This window comes from Saimiri boliviensis, chromosome 4 (genome assembly GCF_048565385.1).
Source record: "Saimiri boliviensis isolate mSaiBol1 chromosome 4, mSaiBol1.pri, whole genome shotgun sequence".
Classification (NCBI taxonomy): Eukaryota; Metazoa; Chordata; class Mammalia; order Primates; family Cebidae; genus Saimiri; species Saimiri boliviensis.
In genome coordinates, this window is record NC_133452.1 from 148,717,037 (window position 1) to 148,734,857 (window position 17,821).

Below are 17,821 nucleotides of genomic sequence, written 5' to 3' on the forward strand. Positions count from 1 at the left end.
TGGGAGGGCAAGGAAGGGTCACCAGGGAAGCAGTGTCACGTAGGGACCTGAAACAGGAACTCAAGAAAAGGCAGGGGGAGAGAATATTCCAGGTAGATGGCCTATCCAGTTAGAATAATTAGGTTTGAGGCCAGTGGCTCATGCCTATAATCCCTTTGGGAAATCAAGGCAGGAGAATCGCTTAAGCCCAGGAGTTCAAGACCAGCCTGGGCAACATAGTGAGACCCCGTCTCTACAAAAATAAAATAAAATAAAATAAAATTTAAGGCCAGGCGCAGTGGCTCACGCCTGTAATCTCAGCACTTTGGGAAGCCAAAGTGGGTAGGTCACTTGAGGTCAGGAGTTCAGGACCAGCTACTAAAGATATAAAAATTAGCTGGGCATGGTGGTGGGTACCTGTAATGCCAGCTACTTGGGAGGCTGAGGCAGGAGAATTGCTTGAACCTGGAAGGCAGAGGTTGTAATGAGCTGAGATCATACCATTGCACTCCAGCCTGGGCAGCAAGAGCAAAACTCTGTCTCAAAAAAAAAACAAAAAACAAAAAACACGTGTGTGTGTGTGTGTGTGTGTGTGTGTGTGTATATATATATATATAATTTTAATTAGCCAAGCAATGTGGCTCGCACCTCTAGTCTCAGCTACTCAAGAGACTGAGGCAGAAGGATGGTTTGAGTCCAGGGGTTGATGCGGCAGTGAGCCATTATTGTGCCATTGCACTCCAGCCTGAGGACAGAGCCAGACCCCATCTCTAAGAAAAAAGAAGAGTTAGGTTTGAAAACCCCATGCTACCATTAACTCATTACTGGATATCAGACAAGCTAGCATATCTTTGGGCTTAATTTCTTCATGTGCAAGATGGATATAATGTCAATGCTTACCTCTCAGGCCATCAGTGAGAAAACGAAGACAAAGTGTCATAGAATAGTCATTACGGTTCACTAACAGTGTTTTCCATATGTATTTTTTTTTTTTTTTTTACATGGAGTTTCGCTCTTGTCACCCAGGCTGGAGTGCAATGGCGCGATCTCGGCTCACCACAACCTCCGCCTCCTGGGTTCAGGCAATTCTCCTGCCTCAGCCTCCTGAGTAGCTGGGATTACAGGCACGCACCACCATGCCCAGCTAATTTTTTGTATTTTTAGTAGAGACGGGGTTTCACCATGTTGACCAGGTTGGTCTCGATCTCTCGACCTTGTGATCCACCCGCCTCAGCCTCCCAAAGTGCTGGGATTACAGGCTTGAGCCACCGCGCCCGGCTTCATATGTAAATTGAATAAGTTGGTGGGAATAATTTGCCAGATTCCTTCCAATCCTGAAATACTATAAATTCTTGAACCTTAATTTTAGGTAAAGAGACTCCACTATTGAGCAGTACTGGGTACTGTCCATGTAAACGGCGACCAACCTCAGGACAACTGTGATTGCCTGAAGTTGAAGAAATACAGTGTCCCTTGCATTCAAAGGTGACATCAGTGATGGTGATGGTGGCTCTGTATGGGGAAAAGAGGTGCCAAATGAACATACATTTCACCCTTACTCCACGTGGAAAAAACACTCTTAGCTGGCAGCCATGGCCGATTTGCTAGGGTCTTAATTTGAGGTTGACCTACTCAGAGGTGCCCAACTGTGCCTGGCTTTTGGGAGGTGGTCGGCTGGCCCCACTGATCCATGTTCAGATATTGGCCTGATTTTTTCAGTGTAAGAGAAGAGCTACAGTCTTGTGGTTGATCCTCCTCCTTTCAGATAAATAGTCATATTGCTCTTCTTGCTGAAAATAGTTGCTAGAGCAGATTTCTCAAGTCAGGGCAGGGACCTGCAGACTTTCAGCAATGGCATAAAATCAGTGAGGGACGAACCGAGAAGAGATCACAGGAAAGATGAAGTTGAGGGCATTTGGCTTGGTCCCGGGACTGATGGCCACATTCATAACTCTTTTATTCCTATATAAAAATGTCCTGCAAAAATGCCTTCCACAGGGGAAAATCTCAAACTCTTCAGTCCTTGCAGAAGTGTGTGGCATGATGGCGACAGGCAAGAAAGTGTTCCTGGATGAAAATATACCAGTGACGCCACTGAGAAATAGAACTTGCCAGCAATACTTGATCCGAAAGCGCTACATAATGGAACCTCTGTCCAAAGACAAAGCCGAGTTTCCCTTTGGCCTATGTCATGGTCATCCACAAAGACTTTGATACATTTGAAAGGCTCTTCAGGGCCATCTGCACTCCTCAAAACATCTACTGTGTCCGTGTGGATCAGAAAGCTCCAGCCGCTTTCAAAGACGCTATAAGAAAGCGACTGAGCTGCTTCGCAAACGTCGTTGTGGCTTCTAAGACGGAGTCTGAGGTCCATGCAGGGATCTCCAGGCTCCAAGCTGACCTGCACTGCCTGAAAGACCTAGTGGCCTCTGAGGTTCTCTGGAAGTATGCTGTCAACACCTGCAGGCAAGATATCCCCCTGAAAACCAACGGGGAGATAGTTCAGCATCTGAAGGGACTTAAAGGGGAAAATATCACCCCCAGGGTACTACCTCCTCCTCGTATTATCAGAAGGACCAAATACATGCACTTTGAGCAGAGATAACAGTTTGTTTTCCTCCATGCTGTGGACTTGGATAAGAAAAATGCCTCCTCCCCACAATCTAACCATTTACTTTGGCTCTGCCTATATGGCCCTTCAAGGCCCTAATTTTGTGCTTCAAGACCAGAGGGCCATTGACTTACTTGAGTGGTCTAAGGATACCTACTCTCCTGATGAACATTTCTGGTGACACTTGATAGGATTCCAGGCATGTGGAACTTGATTTCCAATCTACATAAAGTCTGCAGTGTGTGTGTGTGTGTGTGTGTGTGTCTGTGTGCACGCGCATGTGTGTGTTACACATTGAAAATGGTCTTGATGACATTATATATATATACACACACACACACATATTGAGACAGAGTTTCACTCTTGTTGCCCAGGCTGGAGTGCAATGGCACGCTCGACCTCCTGGGTTCAAGTGATTCTCCTGCCTTGGTCTCCTGAGTAACTGGGATTATAGGCATCCGCCATCACGCCTGACTAATTTTGTATTTTTAGTAGAGACAGGGTTTCTACATGTTGATCAGGCTGGTCTCAAATTCCTGACCTCAGGTGATCCACCTGCCTCAGCCTCCCAAAGTCCTGGGATTACAGGCATGAGCCCTCACACCCGGCACATGAATATCCTTTACATGTCTGTTTCAATGAATTAATGTTAAATAAATTATACTTTTGGCCAGTGGCTCATGCTTGTAATCCCAGCACTTTTGGGAGGCCAAGGTAGATGAATCACTTGAGGTCAGGAGTTTGAGACCAGCCTGGCCAACATGGTGAATCCCCATTTTACTAAAAAATACAAAAATCAGCCAGGTGTGGTGGCACTGGCCTGTAATTCCAAGGCTGAGGCAGGAGAGTCACTCAAACTCGGGAGGTGGAGGCTCCAGTGAGCCGAGATTGCACCACTGCACTCCAGCCTGGGCAGTACAGCAAGACTCTGTCTCAAAAATAAATAAATAAAACAAATTACACTTCTATGTGTTACTAAATATACTGTTAGCTTATAGAACATGCTTATTAAATTTCTGCTGGCGACGCCAGGCGCAGTGGCTCAAGCCTGTAATCCCAGCACTTTGGGAGGCCGAGGCGGGTGGATCACGAGGTCAAGAGATCGAGACCATCCTGGTCAACATAGTGAAACCCCGTCTCTACTAAAAATACAAAAAAAAAAAAACTAGCTGAGCATGGTGGCGCGTGCCTGTAATCCCAGCTACTCAGGAGGCTGAGGCAGGAGAATTACCTGAACCCAGGAAGTGGAGGTTGCGGTGAGCCGAGATTGCGCCATTGCACTCCATCCTGGGTAACAAGAGCGAAACTCCGTCTCAAAAAAAAAAAAAAAAAAAAAAAAAAAAATTCTGCTGGCATTGTATGTCATCTTTAAAAAAATTTTTTGTTGGTACATAGTAGCGGTATATATTTACAGATTACATGAGATGTTTTGATACAGGTATGCAATGTGTAATAATCACTTCACAGTAAATGGCATCTCTATCACGTCAAGCATTTATCCTTTGTGTTACAAACGAGCCAATTACACTTTTAGATGTTTTAAAATGTACAGTTGGCCAGGCGTAGTGGCTCACACCTGTAATCCCAGCACTCTGGGAAGCTGAGGTGGGCAGATCACGAGGTCAGGAGTTCGAGACTATCCTGGCCAACATGGTGAAACCTCATCTCTACTAAAAACACAAAAATTAGCTGGGCATGGTGATGGGTGCCTATAGTCCCAGCTACTCGGAAGGCTGAGGCAGGAGAATTGCTTGAACTGGGAGACAGGGGTTGCAGTGAGCTGAAATCACAACACTGCACTCCAGCCTGAGTGACAGAGAACAAGGCTCTGTCACAGGGGAAAAAAAAGAAAAAAATTGCTGATTTGCTGTTTCTTCAGTTTATCCTGGCTTTATGATTGCAAATATATATATATTTTCAACTCCGTTGGATTTTTTTTTTAAGTTGAGGTTTTACTGTGTTCCCCAGGCTGGTCTCGGAATTCCTGGGCTCAAACAATCCTCCCGCCTCAGCCTCCCTAGGTGCTGAAACTGCAGGTGCATACCACCATGCCCTGCTTTATCCCCACTGAATTTTATAAGCTGCTTCCAACTGCAAAATGTTTGGCAGAAGAGAGGAACATGGCTAAATGCACGGTAGGACTATCTTGTTCCCTGGGACAGGAATCAGTTCATTCCTGGAAGGGTATGTAAAGAGCCTGTTTGTGAGAGAGATCCAAGATGGCTGATCACTAGCAGCTCGGGACTGTTGCTCCCAGTGAAAGCGCAGAGAACGAGAGGATGCCATACTTTAAGACAAATTTTTGTTGCTCATGCACCAGGAGATTCCCAGCGGAGGAGCCCCACGGGTCGCCAGTGCGTCTCTTGTGGCTGGCGAGGCGGTTTTGCCTTGGTGCAGAGGTTCTTCGTGCAGAGTCAGCAAGCACCATCAATCTTAATGCCGCTGTTTCAGCAGATGCAGTGGGTTGCTCAGATTCCAGCGACGGGAATCAACAAGTTGGACGTCCACTCAGAAACCCAATTATAAAAATGGTAATTATAAAGACCACAGATGGATAAATCTACAACGAAGGGAAGAAAACAGCCTAAAAAGGCTGAGAATACCCAAAATCAGAACGCCTCTCCCTCTACAGGGGAATCACAGTTCCTCATCAGCAACGGAACAAGGCCTGATGGAGAACGAGTGTGTTCCATTAACAGAATTAGGCTTCAAAAGGTGGATGATAAGAAACTTCTGTAAGTTAAAAGAACTTGTTCAAACCCAATCTAAAGAAACTAAGAACTTTGAAAAAAGGTTTGACGAAATGCTAACAAGAATACACAATTTAGAGAGGAATATAAGTGAATTAATGAAGCTGAAAAACAACACGAGAACTTCGCTAAGTATGCACAAGTTTTAACAGCTGAATTGATCAAGCAGAAGAAAGGATATCAGAGGTCGAAGACCAATTTAATTAAATAAAACGAGAAGACAAGATTAGAGAAAAAAGGATAAAAAGGAACGAGCAAAGTCTCCAAGAAATATGGGACTATGTGAAAAGACCTAATCTACGTTTAATAGGTGTACCTGAATGTGATGAAGAGAATGAATCCAAGCTGGAAAATACGCTTCAGGATGTTATTCAGGAAAACTTTCCCAACCTAGCAAGGCAGGACAATATTCAACTCCAGGTAATACAGAGACCACCACAAAGATATTCCTCAAGAAGACCAACCTCAAGGCACATAATTGTCAGATTCACCAGGGTTGAAATGAAGGAGAAAATACTAAGGGCAGCCAGAGAAAAAGGTCAGGTTACCCACAAAGGGAAGCCTATCAGACTCACAGCAGATCTCTCAGCAAAAACGCTATAAGCCAGAAGAGAGTGGGGGCCAATATTCAACATCCTTAAAAGAACTTTCAACCCAGAATTTCACATCCAGCCAAACTAAGCTTTATAAGCGAAGGAAAAATAAAATCTTTTGTGAACAAGCAAGCACTCAGAGATTTCATCACCACCAGGCCTGCTTTACAAGAGCTTCTGAAAGAACCACTACACATAGAAAGGAACGAACAGTATCAGCCTTTCTAAAAAATACCAAAAATACCAAAAAGTAAAGAGCATCAATATAATGAAGAGTTTACATCAACTAATGGGCAAAACAGCCAGCAAACATTAAATAGCAGTATTAAACTCACATATATTATTAAGTTTCCCAATAATAGTGGGAGACTCCAACATCAATATTAGACAGATCAATGAGGCAGAAAATTAACAACGACATCCAGGACTTGAACTCAGATCTGGAATAAGTAAACTTAATTAACATTTATAGAACTCTCCACTTTAAATACACAAAATACACACTCTTATCAGTACCACATCACACCTACTTACAGGTTTAAATGAAATATTGGTTGGCTGCTTGTTGGTTATTTTCTTCCCTCATTTTTTTCGTGTCTCCATTATTAAGGACAGTTATAGGCATACCCATTTTTAGACTGCATTCTAGCCCGGGCAATAAAGTAACACCCCCATTCTCTCTCCCTCTTTTTCTTCCTCTTTCTTCCTCTCCTTTATTCTTTTTATTATATTATTCTTTTTTTCTTTCTTTAAAAAAAAAAAAAAAAACTTATAATCTTTTCCCTGCCATGGCTGGAATCTAACTCCCTGTAGCTTCTTAAAAGAAAAAAAAAAAAAAAAGAGCCTGTTTGCCTGGCCTAGGAAAAGCCAGAATTCAGGGAGAGAAAAGTGATTTGCTCAAAGCATACAGCTTGCATTAGAGAGGAGAGAATTTACCTTCTTACTCCAGCCCAGGGCATTTTCTACTAAATTCTGTTGTCCCTCAGGATTTCCCTTCCGTTGGGGGAGCATTTGGGTGGGACACAGACCTCAATCTGTTAGGGGTTACCCTATGGCAGAAACGGTAAGATTTCCTACCGGTAACTAAATGGAAGGGTGGAACCTTAAACACGAGGGGTCTGGGAGGGAATCCAAAACTTCCCCTCTGGAAAAAGCAGCCTCTTCCGGGGCACACTGGAGGGTAGTCTTAGGAAAACACCCAAGAAAAATTATCCTGAGGTCTGTCTTGGAGTATCCTCGTGAAAAACCCAGGTACGCCCGGGGCACTTCTCTTTCGGAGCGGTTTCTTCTTCTAACATTCCTAGAGCGGAGAGCAGTGAACTCAAAGCCCTCCAGGATTCTGGAGGCTGGGGATGAGCTGGTGTCAGGTAGCACCTGGTCTCCAGCAGTTTGAGAAATCCAGACTCCAGGCAGGCTCCCTGCAGACACGCGTTCTCCAGTCTCGGGGACTCTCAGGGCAGGCCTTTGGGGGCGGAACTGAAGGCAAACTGACCTTTCACATTCCAGCCTTTGTTCTTCCACTTAAAACACTATGGTTAAATTGCGTTTACCTTAAACAGGCTTACTGAGTTCACTGCAGGACGCCTCTGGGCAATCTTATCCTCCTGGGAACCCAGAGAGGTAGGTAGAGTGGACAGAGGAAACTGGTGGGGAGCTGGTCTTCCCAGGTTACCTCTATTACATCGCCGACAGCAGTTCAAGGTCCAGTAGGCTGGGACTCAGGTGGGCTGCGTGGATGTTTTATATTTCCAGAACCTAGCACAGTGCCGGGCATAAAGTAAGTACATGAAAAAATTTTCAATGAGTCTTTTGGTCATGAGATTTCTGTTTCCAGTGGCTTTTTCCAAAGAATGGCACGTTTGTATGTTGTTTCATTATGTGGTGAGCTTACTGGGCACTAGGATTTTCCATGTGTCTCGTTAAATCGTTAGTATCCTATATCTTAGTTATAACTTTTAACTTTTTAAGAAAGGACAGCTTCGCTTCTGATTTAATGGTTTACATTGTTTCTCAGTTCTCTTCAGGCAAAGGAAAATGTTTCCAGAATTTGATAAGGTACTTGGCACTGTCTGGCATTTAACTTTTTTTTTTTTTTTTTTTTTTTAAGATGGAGTCTCACTCTGTCACTCAGGCTAGAGTACAGTGGTGGGATCTCAGCTCACTGCAGCCTCCGCCTCCTGGGTTCAAGCAATTTTCCTGCCTCAGCCTCCCAAGTAGCTGGGACTACAGGCATGCGCCACCACGCCCGACTACTTTTTGTATTTTCAGTAGAGATGGGGTTTTATCCTGTTGACCAGGCTGGTCTCTAACTTGTGACCTCAGGTGATCCACCCACCTCGGCCTCCTAAAGTGCTGGGATTATAGGCAGGAGCCACCACACCTAGCCTAAAATGTATTTTATTTAATTAGTTGCTTTTGAAGCATTCCTGTGAGGTATGAACATCATTTGATAATAGGGAAAATTGAAAATGAAGCTCTGGACTTCATTTTCAGAAAACAAAGTAGAAAAGTAGTAGAGTTGTATTGCCCTTCTGTGAAAATCCGTCTTCAGATATTTAAGACAGGTCTACTGACTAAATTCAGGCTTAGCCAAATTCAAAGCTACTGTTCTGTTTTCCCTATTTTCAAAGGTGGGCCTTTGAGAGTCGTCGCTGGTAAAGAGAGTCTTTCCACACCTGGGGGCAGATTGGCTCAGTAGAGACTAGTTACCTGTAGGCTACGGTTTTCCAGAAGACAGGGAGACCGTAATCCCAGGACCTGGGAACCTAACTGCATAAAGGATCTGTTTCTTTGCACTCTGTCCTGATTGAACGGCATATTGCAATTATTGGAAGAAGGGAGGCTGCATGCTTTCATATAATTATTCTTAGGGATCAGAAGCTTAAGGTCTCACGTGTGGAAGTATTCTACCTACAGCAGTGATTTTTAGTGTCTGTAACTTCAAAATCCCATCAAGGACTTCCTGAGCGATAGAGGGTGGGAAGGAAAGAGCGAAACTCAAACTCCGGAAAAGTGCAAACGACAAAGCCTGTCGCACTGAGATTGGGCTGCTGTTCTAGCTTCTCATAATATCCAACCTACAGAATACACTCAAAACTCAACTCCTGTATAGATTTCTGCAACAGAAAAATCAAACTGCTAAAACGAATGAGGTTCTCAGGCTCAGGCTTCTCACCTAGCCTCTGGCTTGGAAATCCTAGGGTGGTCAGATATCTTTTCACATGCAAACACAGGTGGAATGTGCCTTTAAGGCCTGGACTCTGCCTAGTAACTGAGCTGCTATTTAACTTTCCTCAGCCTTACATTACCCCAAAGTTATTTAACTGGCTGAGCTTGAAAAGACCAGGTTTCAGCCAGGCGCAGGTCGCAGTGTGGCTCATGCCTGTAATCCCAGCACTTCGGGAGGTTGAGGCAGGCGGATCACCTGAGGTCAGGAGTTCAAAACCAGCCTGGCCAAAATGGTGAAACCCTGTCTCTACTTAAGAAAAAAAAAAAATCTATCTATCTATCTATCTATCTGTATATCTATCTCCAAAAATTAGCCAGGCACAGTGGTGGATATCTCTAATCCCAGCTACTCAAGAAGCTGAGGGAGGAGAATGGCTTGAACCTGGGAGGCGGAGGTTGCAGTGAGCCGAGATCATGCCATTGCACTCCAGCCTGGGCGACAGAGTGAGACTCCATCTCAAAATAAAAATGAATAAAAATAAAAATACAAAAATTAGCCAGGCATAGTGGCGCGCGCCTGTAATCCCAGCTACTCACGAGGCCGAGGCAGGACAATTGCTTGAACCTGGGAGGTTTCAGTGTGCCGAGATGGCGCCATTACACTCCAGACTGGGCAACAGGAGTGAAACTCCATGTCAAAAAAAAAAAAAAAAAGAAAAAGAAAAAGAAAAAAGACCAGCTTTCTCTTGCATTTCCCTATTACCTTTTTTTCCAGGTATATTTTTGTTAAACCATCACAGCCCACTTTATTCCTCTCTCATAGCCTCTTCCCCACGGCTTTCCATCCAGGTCTAGAATTAGCTCTGACTTCTCTACCAGGCCTGAGCTGAGCATGTTGGGTGCCTTACCTCCAGAATCCTCCCAGCATGGCCCGCAGATTGCTGTTGTCTTGACTTTAGACTTGAAAACCCGAGACTGATGTGGTCTGATGAGGAATGAAGCCACAGTTGGGAGTTTGAGGCTCTGAGTAACTGCAGAGTCCCCTCCAGCCTGCAAGATCTGAAGGTGTTGTTTTCTCAAATTCACTCGAAGAGGAAGCTTTGATTATAAATCAAATGATTTATTCAAGAGCTCCAAGCCTGTCATGAGTGACCTTGGTCCATGGAGACTTTCTGACACAGAATCCAGGGTTTTGTTTCTTTTTGAGACGGAGTCTCACTCAGTTGCCCAGGCTGGAGTGCAGTGGCATGATCTCAGCTCACTACAACCTCTGCCTCCCAGGTTCAAGCAATTATTCCATCCCCACCTCTCGAGTAGATGGAATTACAGGCTGCCCAGCTGATTTTGTATTTTTCATAGAGACGGTGTTTCACCATCTTCGCCAGGCTGATCTCAAACTCCTGACCTCACGTGATCCACCCACCTCAGCCTCCCAAAGTGCTGGGATTACAAGCATGAGCCACCGCACCTGGCCTCCAGGGCTTTTTAAAATTGTACTATTTGAGGCCTGTTGCTCAAAGCCTGTGGTTATAACCCGTGCTTGAAAAGGAATAGTGATGAGGATAAAATGGCACTGAACTCGTCAATAGAAAACACATAAATGAGAAAGAGAAGGCAGAGAGGAGGACAGGAAAACAGTTGTCTTTTTGAAAAAGGACAAAATGATACAAAAATTATCTGGGTGTGGTGGCTCATGCCTGTAATCCCAGCTACTTGGAAGGCTGAGGCAGGAGAATCACTTGAAACCAGGAGGTGAAGATTGCAGTGAGCCAAGATCGCTTCATTGCACTCCACTTGGGCAACAAAAGCAAAACTCTGTCTCAAAAAAAAAAAAAAAAGAAAAGAAAAGAAAAATGACAAAATGTTTTGCCCTTTGGATTAAAAACCAGTTTAATCCAAGCTGTTCTTCCTCTGAGGCCGCATCAGGCTTTCAAAGATGCTGAGAAAGTTTCCATTGGCCCCCTGGTTTCTAATTTGGGCACACAGGTGATGTCATGGTAAAATGAATATGTGAAAAGTGCTTTGGGTGTCATATGGTCCATGAATAATTAAGGTGAGGATGACGGGATTCTTGACTGTAGAAAGGAACCCCTTTTCTCCCGCTTTTCTTTCTACAATCAGTTATTGAGACTATAAGTGCAGTATCTTAGTGCAATAAAAATTAGTTTATGTCCTGGAGGGAGAATTTATGAGTATGTGTTATGAAGAAATAAGCAATTACAGATTGAACATAATATACACGCGGTCAGTTACCAAGCAACCAAACTAGAAGTCTTTCCTGGTTCCCAGTTTGTTCAGAACTCTTTATTTATCCCAACTGATCAGCGCCTCCAACTTAGAATTGGAGGGTATTAATTTTGATCTAAAGTTCAAGCTGGGATGGACAATCTCTGTTCTTTTTGGTCACTTTCTGATTACTACCTCCTCCCATTATATCACACAAATGCAAGCGCCTAGAGCCCAGAATTGAGGAGAGTAATTAGTGGTAGTTTGCACAAGGGCATCGGGAAAGACAGAGGGTCAGGAAGACCAGCATGTCCCACGTGCCTACCAAAAGAAAATGCGTCAGCTGGCACTGGGTTGCAGTAAAAGAAAAGGTTGCAGTTCAGGCCGGGTGTGGTGGCTCATGCCTGTAATCCAAGCACTTTGGAGGCCAAGGTGGGTGGATCACCTGAGTTCGAGAGTTCAAGAACAGCCTGACCAACATGGTGAAACCCCATTTTTAAAAGAAAAAAAAGAAAGAAAAAGAAAAAGAAAATGAAATAGGTTCATATTAATTCTGTCTTTTTTTTTTTTTTTTTTTTTTTGAGACGGAGTCTCTCTCTTGTAACCCAGGCTGGAGTGCAATGGCGCCATCTCGGCTCATTGAAACCTCCACCTCTCAGGTTCAAGCGATTCTCCTGCCTCACCTTCCCAAGTATCTGGGATTACAGGCATGCACCACCAAGCCCAGCTAATTTTGTATTTTTAGTAGAGATGGGGTTTCTCCATGTTGGTCAGGCTGGCCTCAAACTCCTGACATCAGGTGATCCGCCCACCTCAGCCTCTCAAAGTGCTGGGATTACAGGCGTGAGCCACCACAACTGGTTCATATTAATTCTTATTTAAATGTCTATCATTGTCAACAATGCTATTTTACATGATGGTAAATGCTCCAGAGCTCAAAATCAAGGGCCTCCCATGCATTTCAGGTAAGGATAAGTAAAGATGCCCGAACTTTGCTTGTACCTGCAGCAGAGCACAAAATGCAAGTGTTCATTACCCTGCAACTAAATCCAGTGAGCTGGAAATTCAAAGAGCAAACAAATGATTCAAGATGCTTTTATGTCGGCAATGTCTGGAGGGATAGAACTAGGCCAAGAATGAGGTGAGAGTCAAAGAAAGAAAGATCTGATGTAATTGTCTAGGTAAATTAGGAGAAAATATGGTAAAGATTAGTTAAGTATTTTAGATAAGCATAATTCAGCATTGGCATTTTCATTTAATCCTTCCTATAGTCAATTTCATTTGCTATGGATAGAGGCTAAAGAGACATTATCAACTAAAAATTAGAGAAATTTTAGTCATTTCAGAAAAAAAATTGATTTTGTATGCCTACTGTATTGAAGAAGTGATTTGTTCAAAAGAATTCTGGATAGACGCATGAAAGATAGTTAAGAAAATAGATTGATTCAATTCTATTTTGGGGGCTCTATGGGCACGAATGGGTATATCTGAGTCATGCTGTAGAATCTGATTCCAGAAGTAACTGAAAACAGACTCACTGAGTGCTAGAGAATTTTTCCTGGGTCCTTTCTCATCATCATTTCCTGTATTCCTGATGCTGTGAAACGGAGCTGGCCGCCGTCTCAATGCATGCACTTTTAGCTGGGGTGGCGGAAAAACCAACAACAATAATAACCCCAGTCTTATGTTCTAAACTAATGATTGTAAAGGTAATGAGACACACCGAGAGGCACTATGGAAAATGTTATGGTATGATATTAAGTGCAAAATGCAGGATGGAAGCTTGCATCTCCCTGCCTGCTTCTTTTTAAAAAATTTATTAGAGATGGGGCCTTGCTGTGTTGCTTAGCTGGTCTCGAACTCCTGGCCTCAAGAGCCCCTCCTGCCTTGGCCTTCCAAAAGTGCTGAGATTACAGGCCTGAGCCACTGCACCCAGTCTCACCTGTATTCTTGATCAAGTAAAAATGTGTACATCCTATGGGCATGAGGTGGAAACACTGTATTTATCAGTACAGGATGTGGAAACACTGTATCAATTATCTGTAATATCATGTTGTTTTTGAGATTAAGAAAATGAGCTGGGTGGGGTGGCTCACAGCTGTCATCCTAAAGCTTTGGGAGGATGAGGTGGGAAGATCGTTTGAGGAGATCAAGACGAGCCTGGGCAACATAGCAAGACCCCCATCTCTACAAAAGAGTAAATTATTTAATTAATATAATTTAATAAAGATTAGAAGATATATTGGAAAAATTAGGTATGTTGACTGTACCACATTCATAGATACAAATATGTGTCGCCTACAAATCAGTATTACCTGGAATTTCTCACTAATGTGATCAGGGAAACAGGGAAATGAAAACGTGAGCATTCAATCAATAAATAGTTGATTGATGGCCAGGCGCTGTGGCTCACACCTGTAATTCCAGCACTTTGGGAGGCCAAGGATAGTGCATCACTTCATGTCAGGAGTTCAAGACCAGGCTGGCCAAAAATGGTGATGCCCCATCTCTACTAAAAATACAAAAATTAGCTGAGCATGGTGGCAGGTGTCTGTAATCCCAGTTATTCAGGAGGCTGAGGCAGGAGAATCACTTGAACCTGGGAGGTGGGGGTTGCATTAGGCTGAAATAGTGTCATTGCACTCCAGCCTGGGTGACCAGAGCAAAACTCTGTCTCGATAAATAAATAAATAAATAAATAAATAAATAAATAAATAAATAGTTGATTGTCTGCTACATACAGACAATGCTAGGAGCTAGAAATATGAGGAATATGTGAGCTTGGAGCCAATAGGACATGCTTTCACACCAGGTGCGGCTGACTACATCATACAAAACTCATCACTGCATCACTGCTGTTTTAGATGTGTAATCTGATTGGTATGGGCTCACAGAGGAGGGAGAAGGGAAGAGGAAGAATATTTCAAAAGAGAGGTGGTAATTGTGTTATTTGCTAGAAGTATGAGTGTGGGGTGAGGCTTATGTGTGTATGCATGTGTGTGTGCATATATGTGTATGCATGTGTATGTGCCTGAGCACATGTGTGTGCACACAGGTATGTGTGTATCCGTGTGTGAGCATGTGTGTTTATGCGTGTGTGCGCGTGTGCATGTGTGTGTGCATGTGTGTACGTGACAGCTTCTTGTTTACTCTAGTACCATTTTGCTGCCTCTTTACCACCCCAATCTGTTTCTGGACATGGTGATGAACTCTGCATGTGTTATCTCATTTTATTCTCACAACTGACCTATGGTGATAAAATTATTCTCCTTTTTTATGGATTAAAAAAAAATCCTTCTTTAAAGTATTTGTAAATCTGGACATAAGAGCCTCTCTCCTTAATTTCAGTAACATCCAAAACTGAGATGCACCAGGCGCGGTGGCTCACGCCTGTAATCCCAGCACTTTGGGAGGCTGAGGCGTGGGATCACCTGAGGTCAGGAGTTCAAGAGTAGCCTGGCCAACATGGTGAAACCTGTCTCTACTAAAAATACAAAACAAAAATTAGCCAGGTACAGTAGTGGGTGCCTGTAATCCCAGCTACTTGGGAGACTGAGGCAGGAGAATTGCTTGAACATTGGAGGCGGAGGTTGCAGTCAGCCAAGATGGCGCCACTGCACTCTAGCCTGGGAGACACAGGGAGGCTCCATCTCAAATAAAAAAAAAAAAAAAAAAACAGCAAAACCTGAGATGCTCTTCTCTCCTTCTTCTAAGCATTAGGGTTCTCCATCTGCATCCTATGTGACCAGGGCAAAGTAAACTTGAAATTCACTCACATCAGCCTCCTTGCAATTTTGGGTGATGATGGGCTGTTGGTTATTTTGGTGCTTTAAAAAAGAAGTTAACCTTTATTCATCAGAGTGCCACAGTCACTTTGTGCAGTAAGTTAGGTGGTGAGGTAAGCTTGCTAATTAATTAATGTGCTGCCTTTTTTTTTTCTTTCATTTTTTCTCAAGTCCAAAGTTCCACAAATAATGTGCCTTTTAAAGGACTTTACCCAACTGCGATAAAATTAAACCCTGGAAAGAATTTGGCCCAATAGCCAGTCAGATGCCATGCCCTATAGCATACCCAGCCAATTGGGAGGACAAGGTGTGACAGTGGAAAAAGACAGGGTTAGGCAATTTTTTTAAAGCACTACATATTTATTGACAGAATATGTCTCCAGGCAGTATTCACATGCTTCAAACTGAAGCTCTTAGCTTGGCAGTGCAGTTTAAGCAAACAAACTCAGGCTGTTGAACACAATGATTAACAGGAAGCAGGGGAGGGGACACAGTCACTAGACTCTGGCCGGGAGAAGAGGCTGAGGTTAAGGTCTGAGAGCTGATGACTTGCAGAATAGTCACCTCACCCACTTGTGACTTCACCGTGGGGACAGGTGGGCCTCCAGGAATCAGAACCTCCCTGAGGCCATTTGTTTTTGTGTGGACACAGGTTGCAGGTTAGCAGGTGAACAGGCCAGCCAAATGTAAAGGAGCCGCTTCAGAAATGTGTCAAAGGAAAGTGAAAATGCAACTTAGCGGTAAACGGAGAGGGGAGGAAGAAAGAAAAGGGACAAAAACGGTGAACTGAAGGGACGGTGGACAGCCAGACCAGAGCTTCAGCCATCAAGAGGATGATTTTGGAACCTGGAGAACATGTAAGTTAACTATATCAACACTCTGATCCTATCTCAAGAGAGACATTTTACTCCCTTCCTGGTTGTGAATGATGGGCTCTTGGAAGCACTGTCTTTTTAGCGTGTCTCTCATTTCTGCCCTGATTTTGGTACTTGTTTACAATACTGAGTTATGGGAGAATAAACATTTTCTGAGGGCAGCTCTGTCCAATGCTTCACTGTTAGCAGAAGCCTGTCATCAGATTTTTGAGGGGAAAGTTTTCTACCCAACAGAAAATGCATTAAAAACTACCCTTGATGAAGCCACCTGCTATGAGTACATGGTTCGAAGCCACTACGTCACAGAAACACTCTCTGAAGAAGAGGCTGGGTTCCCTTTGGCTTACGCAGTGACCATTCACAAAGACTTTGGCACTTTTGAGAGGCTCTTCAGGGCGATTTATATGCCCCAGAATGTCTACTGTGTACACCTGGATCAGAAGGCGACAGCTGCTTTTAAAGATGCAGTGAAACAGTTACTCAGCTGCTTCCCAAATGCTTTTCTGGCTTCGAAGATGGAGCAGGTCGTCTATGGGGGTATTTCCAGGCTCCAGGCTGACCTGCACTGCCTGGAAGACCTTGTGGCTTCTGAGATTCCCTGGAAGTATGTCATCAACACCTGCGGCCAAGACTTTCCCCTGAAAACCAACAGGGAAATAATTCAGTATCTGAAGGGATTTAAAGGGAAAAATATCACTCCTGGGGTCCTGCCTCCTGAGCATGCAATTGGACGGACTAAGTATGTCCACCACGAACTGTTAGACCACAAAAATTCCTATGTGATTAAAACCACAAAATTAAAAACTCCTCCTCCTCACGACATGGTCATTTACTTTGGCACAGCCTACGTGGCTCTCACAAGGGACTTTGCTAACTTTGTCCTCCAAGACCAGCTCGCACTTGACTTGCTCTCCTGGTCCAAGGACACCTACAGCCCCGACGAACATTTCTGGGTGACGCTCAACAGGATTCCTGGTATGTACATCTCTTAGCTTTTATTTTTACCAATAGACACTGCATGGTCAATACTGAATAAGTTGCTTTGAAAAGAGTGGATAAAATGTTAACAAACTTCTTTACAGTTTTGAATGTTAAATTAAAAAAAAAATCTTCCCTCTGTGAAATGGTAAAATGGAGATGTGTTCTATCACCCACTTTTGTGAACAGCTCTGTTCACAGGACAAAAGATGGAAGAAACACTGGCCATATAAATAAAAACGTGGCCACACAGTGGCTCAAGCCTGTAATCCCAGCACTTTGGGAGGCTGAGGCAGGTGGATCACTTGGTCAGGAATTGGAGACTAGCCTGGGCAACGTGGTGAAACCCCGTCTCTACTAAAAATACAAAGAAAAAAAAAATAGCCAGATGTGGTAGTGCATGCCTGTAATCTCAGCTACTGGGGAGGCTGAGGCAGGAGAATTGCTTGAACCTGAGGGGCGGAGGTTGCAGCGAGCCGAGATCATGCCACTGCACTCCAGCCTGGGTGACAGAGCGAGACTCCATCTCAAAAATAAAAATAAGAAGTAAAAATATAAACCTTATTCACCTTTCAGCATAATGCATTTAAAATCAGGATTAAGTATTATAAATAAAATTTGAATGACAATTTGAACATTTCAATAATATTGTTTTCCCTGTTGACGCTCCCATTCTTTCAAAATGGAAGCAAGATACAACTTTTGATTTTTTTTTTTTTTGTTTAAGATGGGGTTTCACCATGATGGCCAGGCTGATGTTGAACTCCTGATCTCAGGTGATCTACCCACCTCGGCCTCCCAAAGTGCTAGGATTACAGGTGTGAGCCACTGCGCCCGGCCAACTTTTGAATTTTTT

At 43.7% G+C, this 17,821-nt stretch overlaps 1 protein-coding gene across 2 annotated transcripts in view; it reads left to right on the plus strand.

Moving 5' to 3' along the window:
* Positions 1-15,488: 15,488 nt before the first annotated feature.
* The window catches only part of GCNT2 (glucosaminyl (N-acetyl) transferase 2 (I blood group)), a 99,345-nt gene continuing 97,012 nt past the window's right edge, over positions 15,489-17,821 (plus strand). Inside the window, exon 1 of one of the 2 annotated variants that reach the window (XM_074398426.1) lies at positions 15,489-16,962. In XM_074398426.1, the coding sequence (XP_074254527.1) occupies positions 16,038-16,962 (925 nt within the window). In that variant the 5' untranslated portion in view covers positions 15,489-16,037. The remainder of the gene's footprint in view (positions 16,963-17,821) is intronic. The other variant, XM_074398425.1, reaches the window with a different exon arrangement.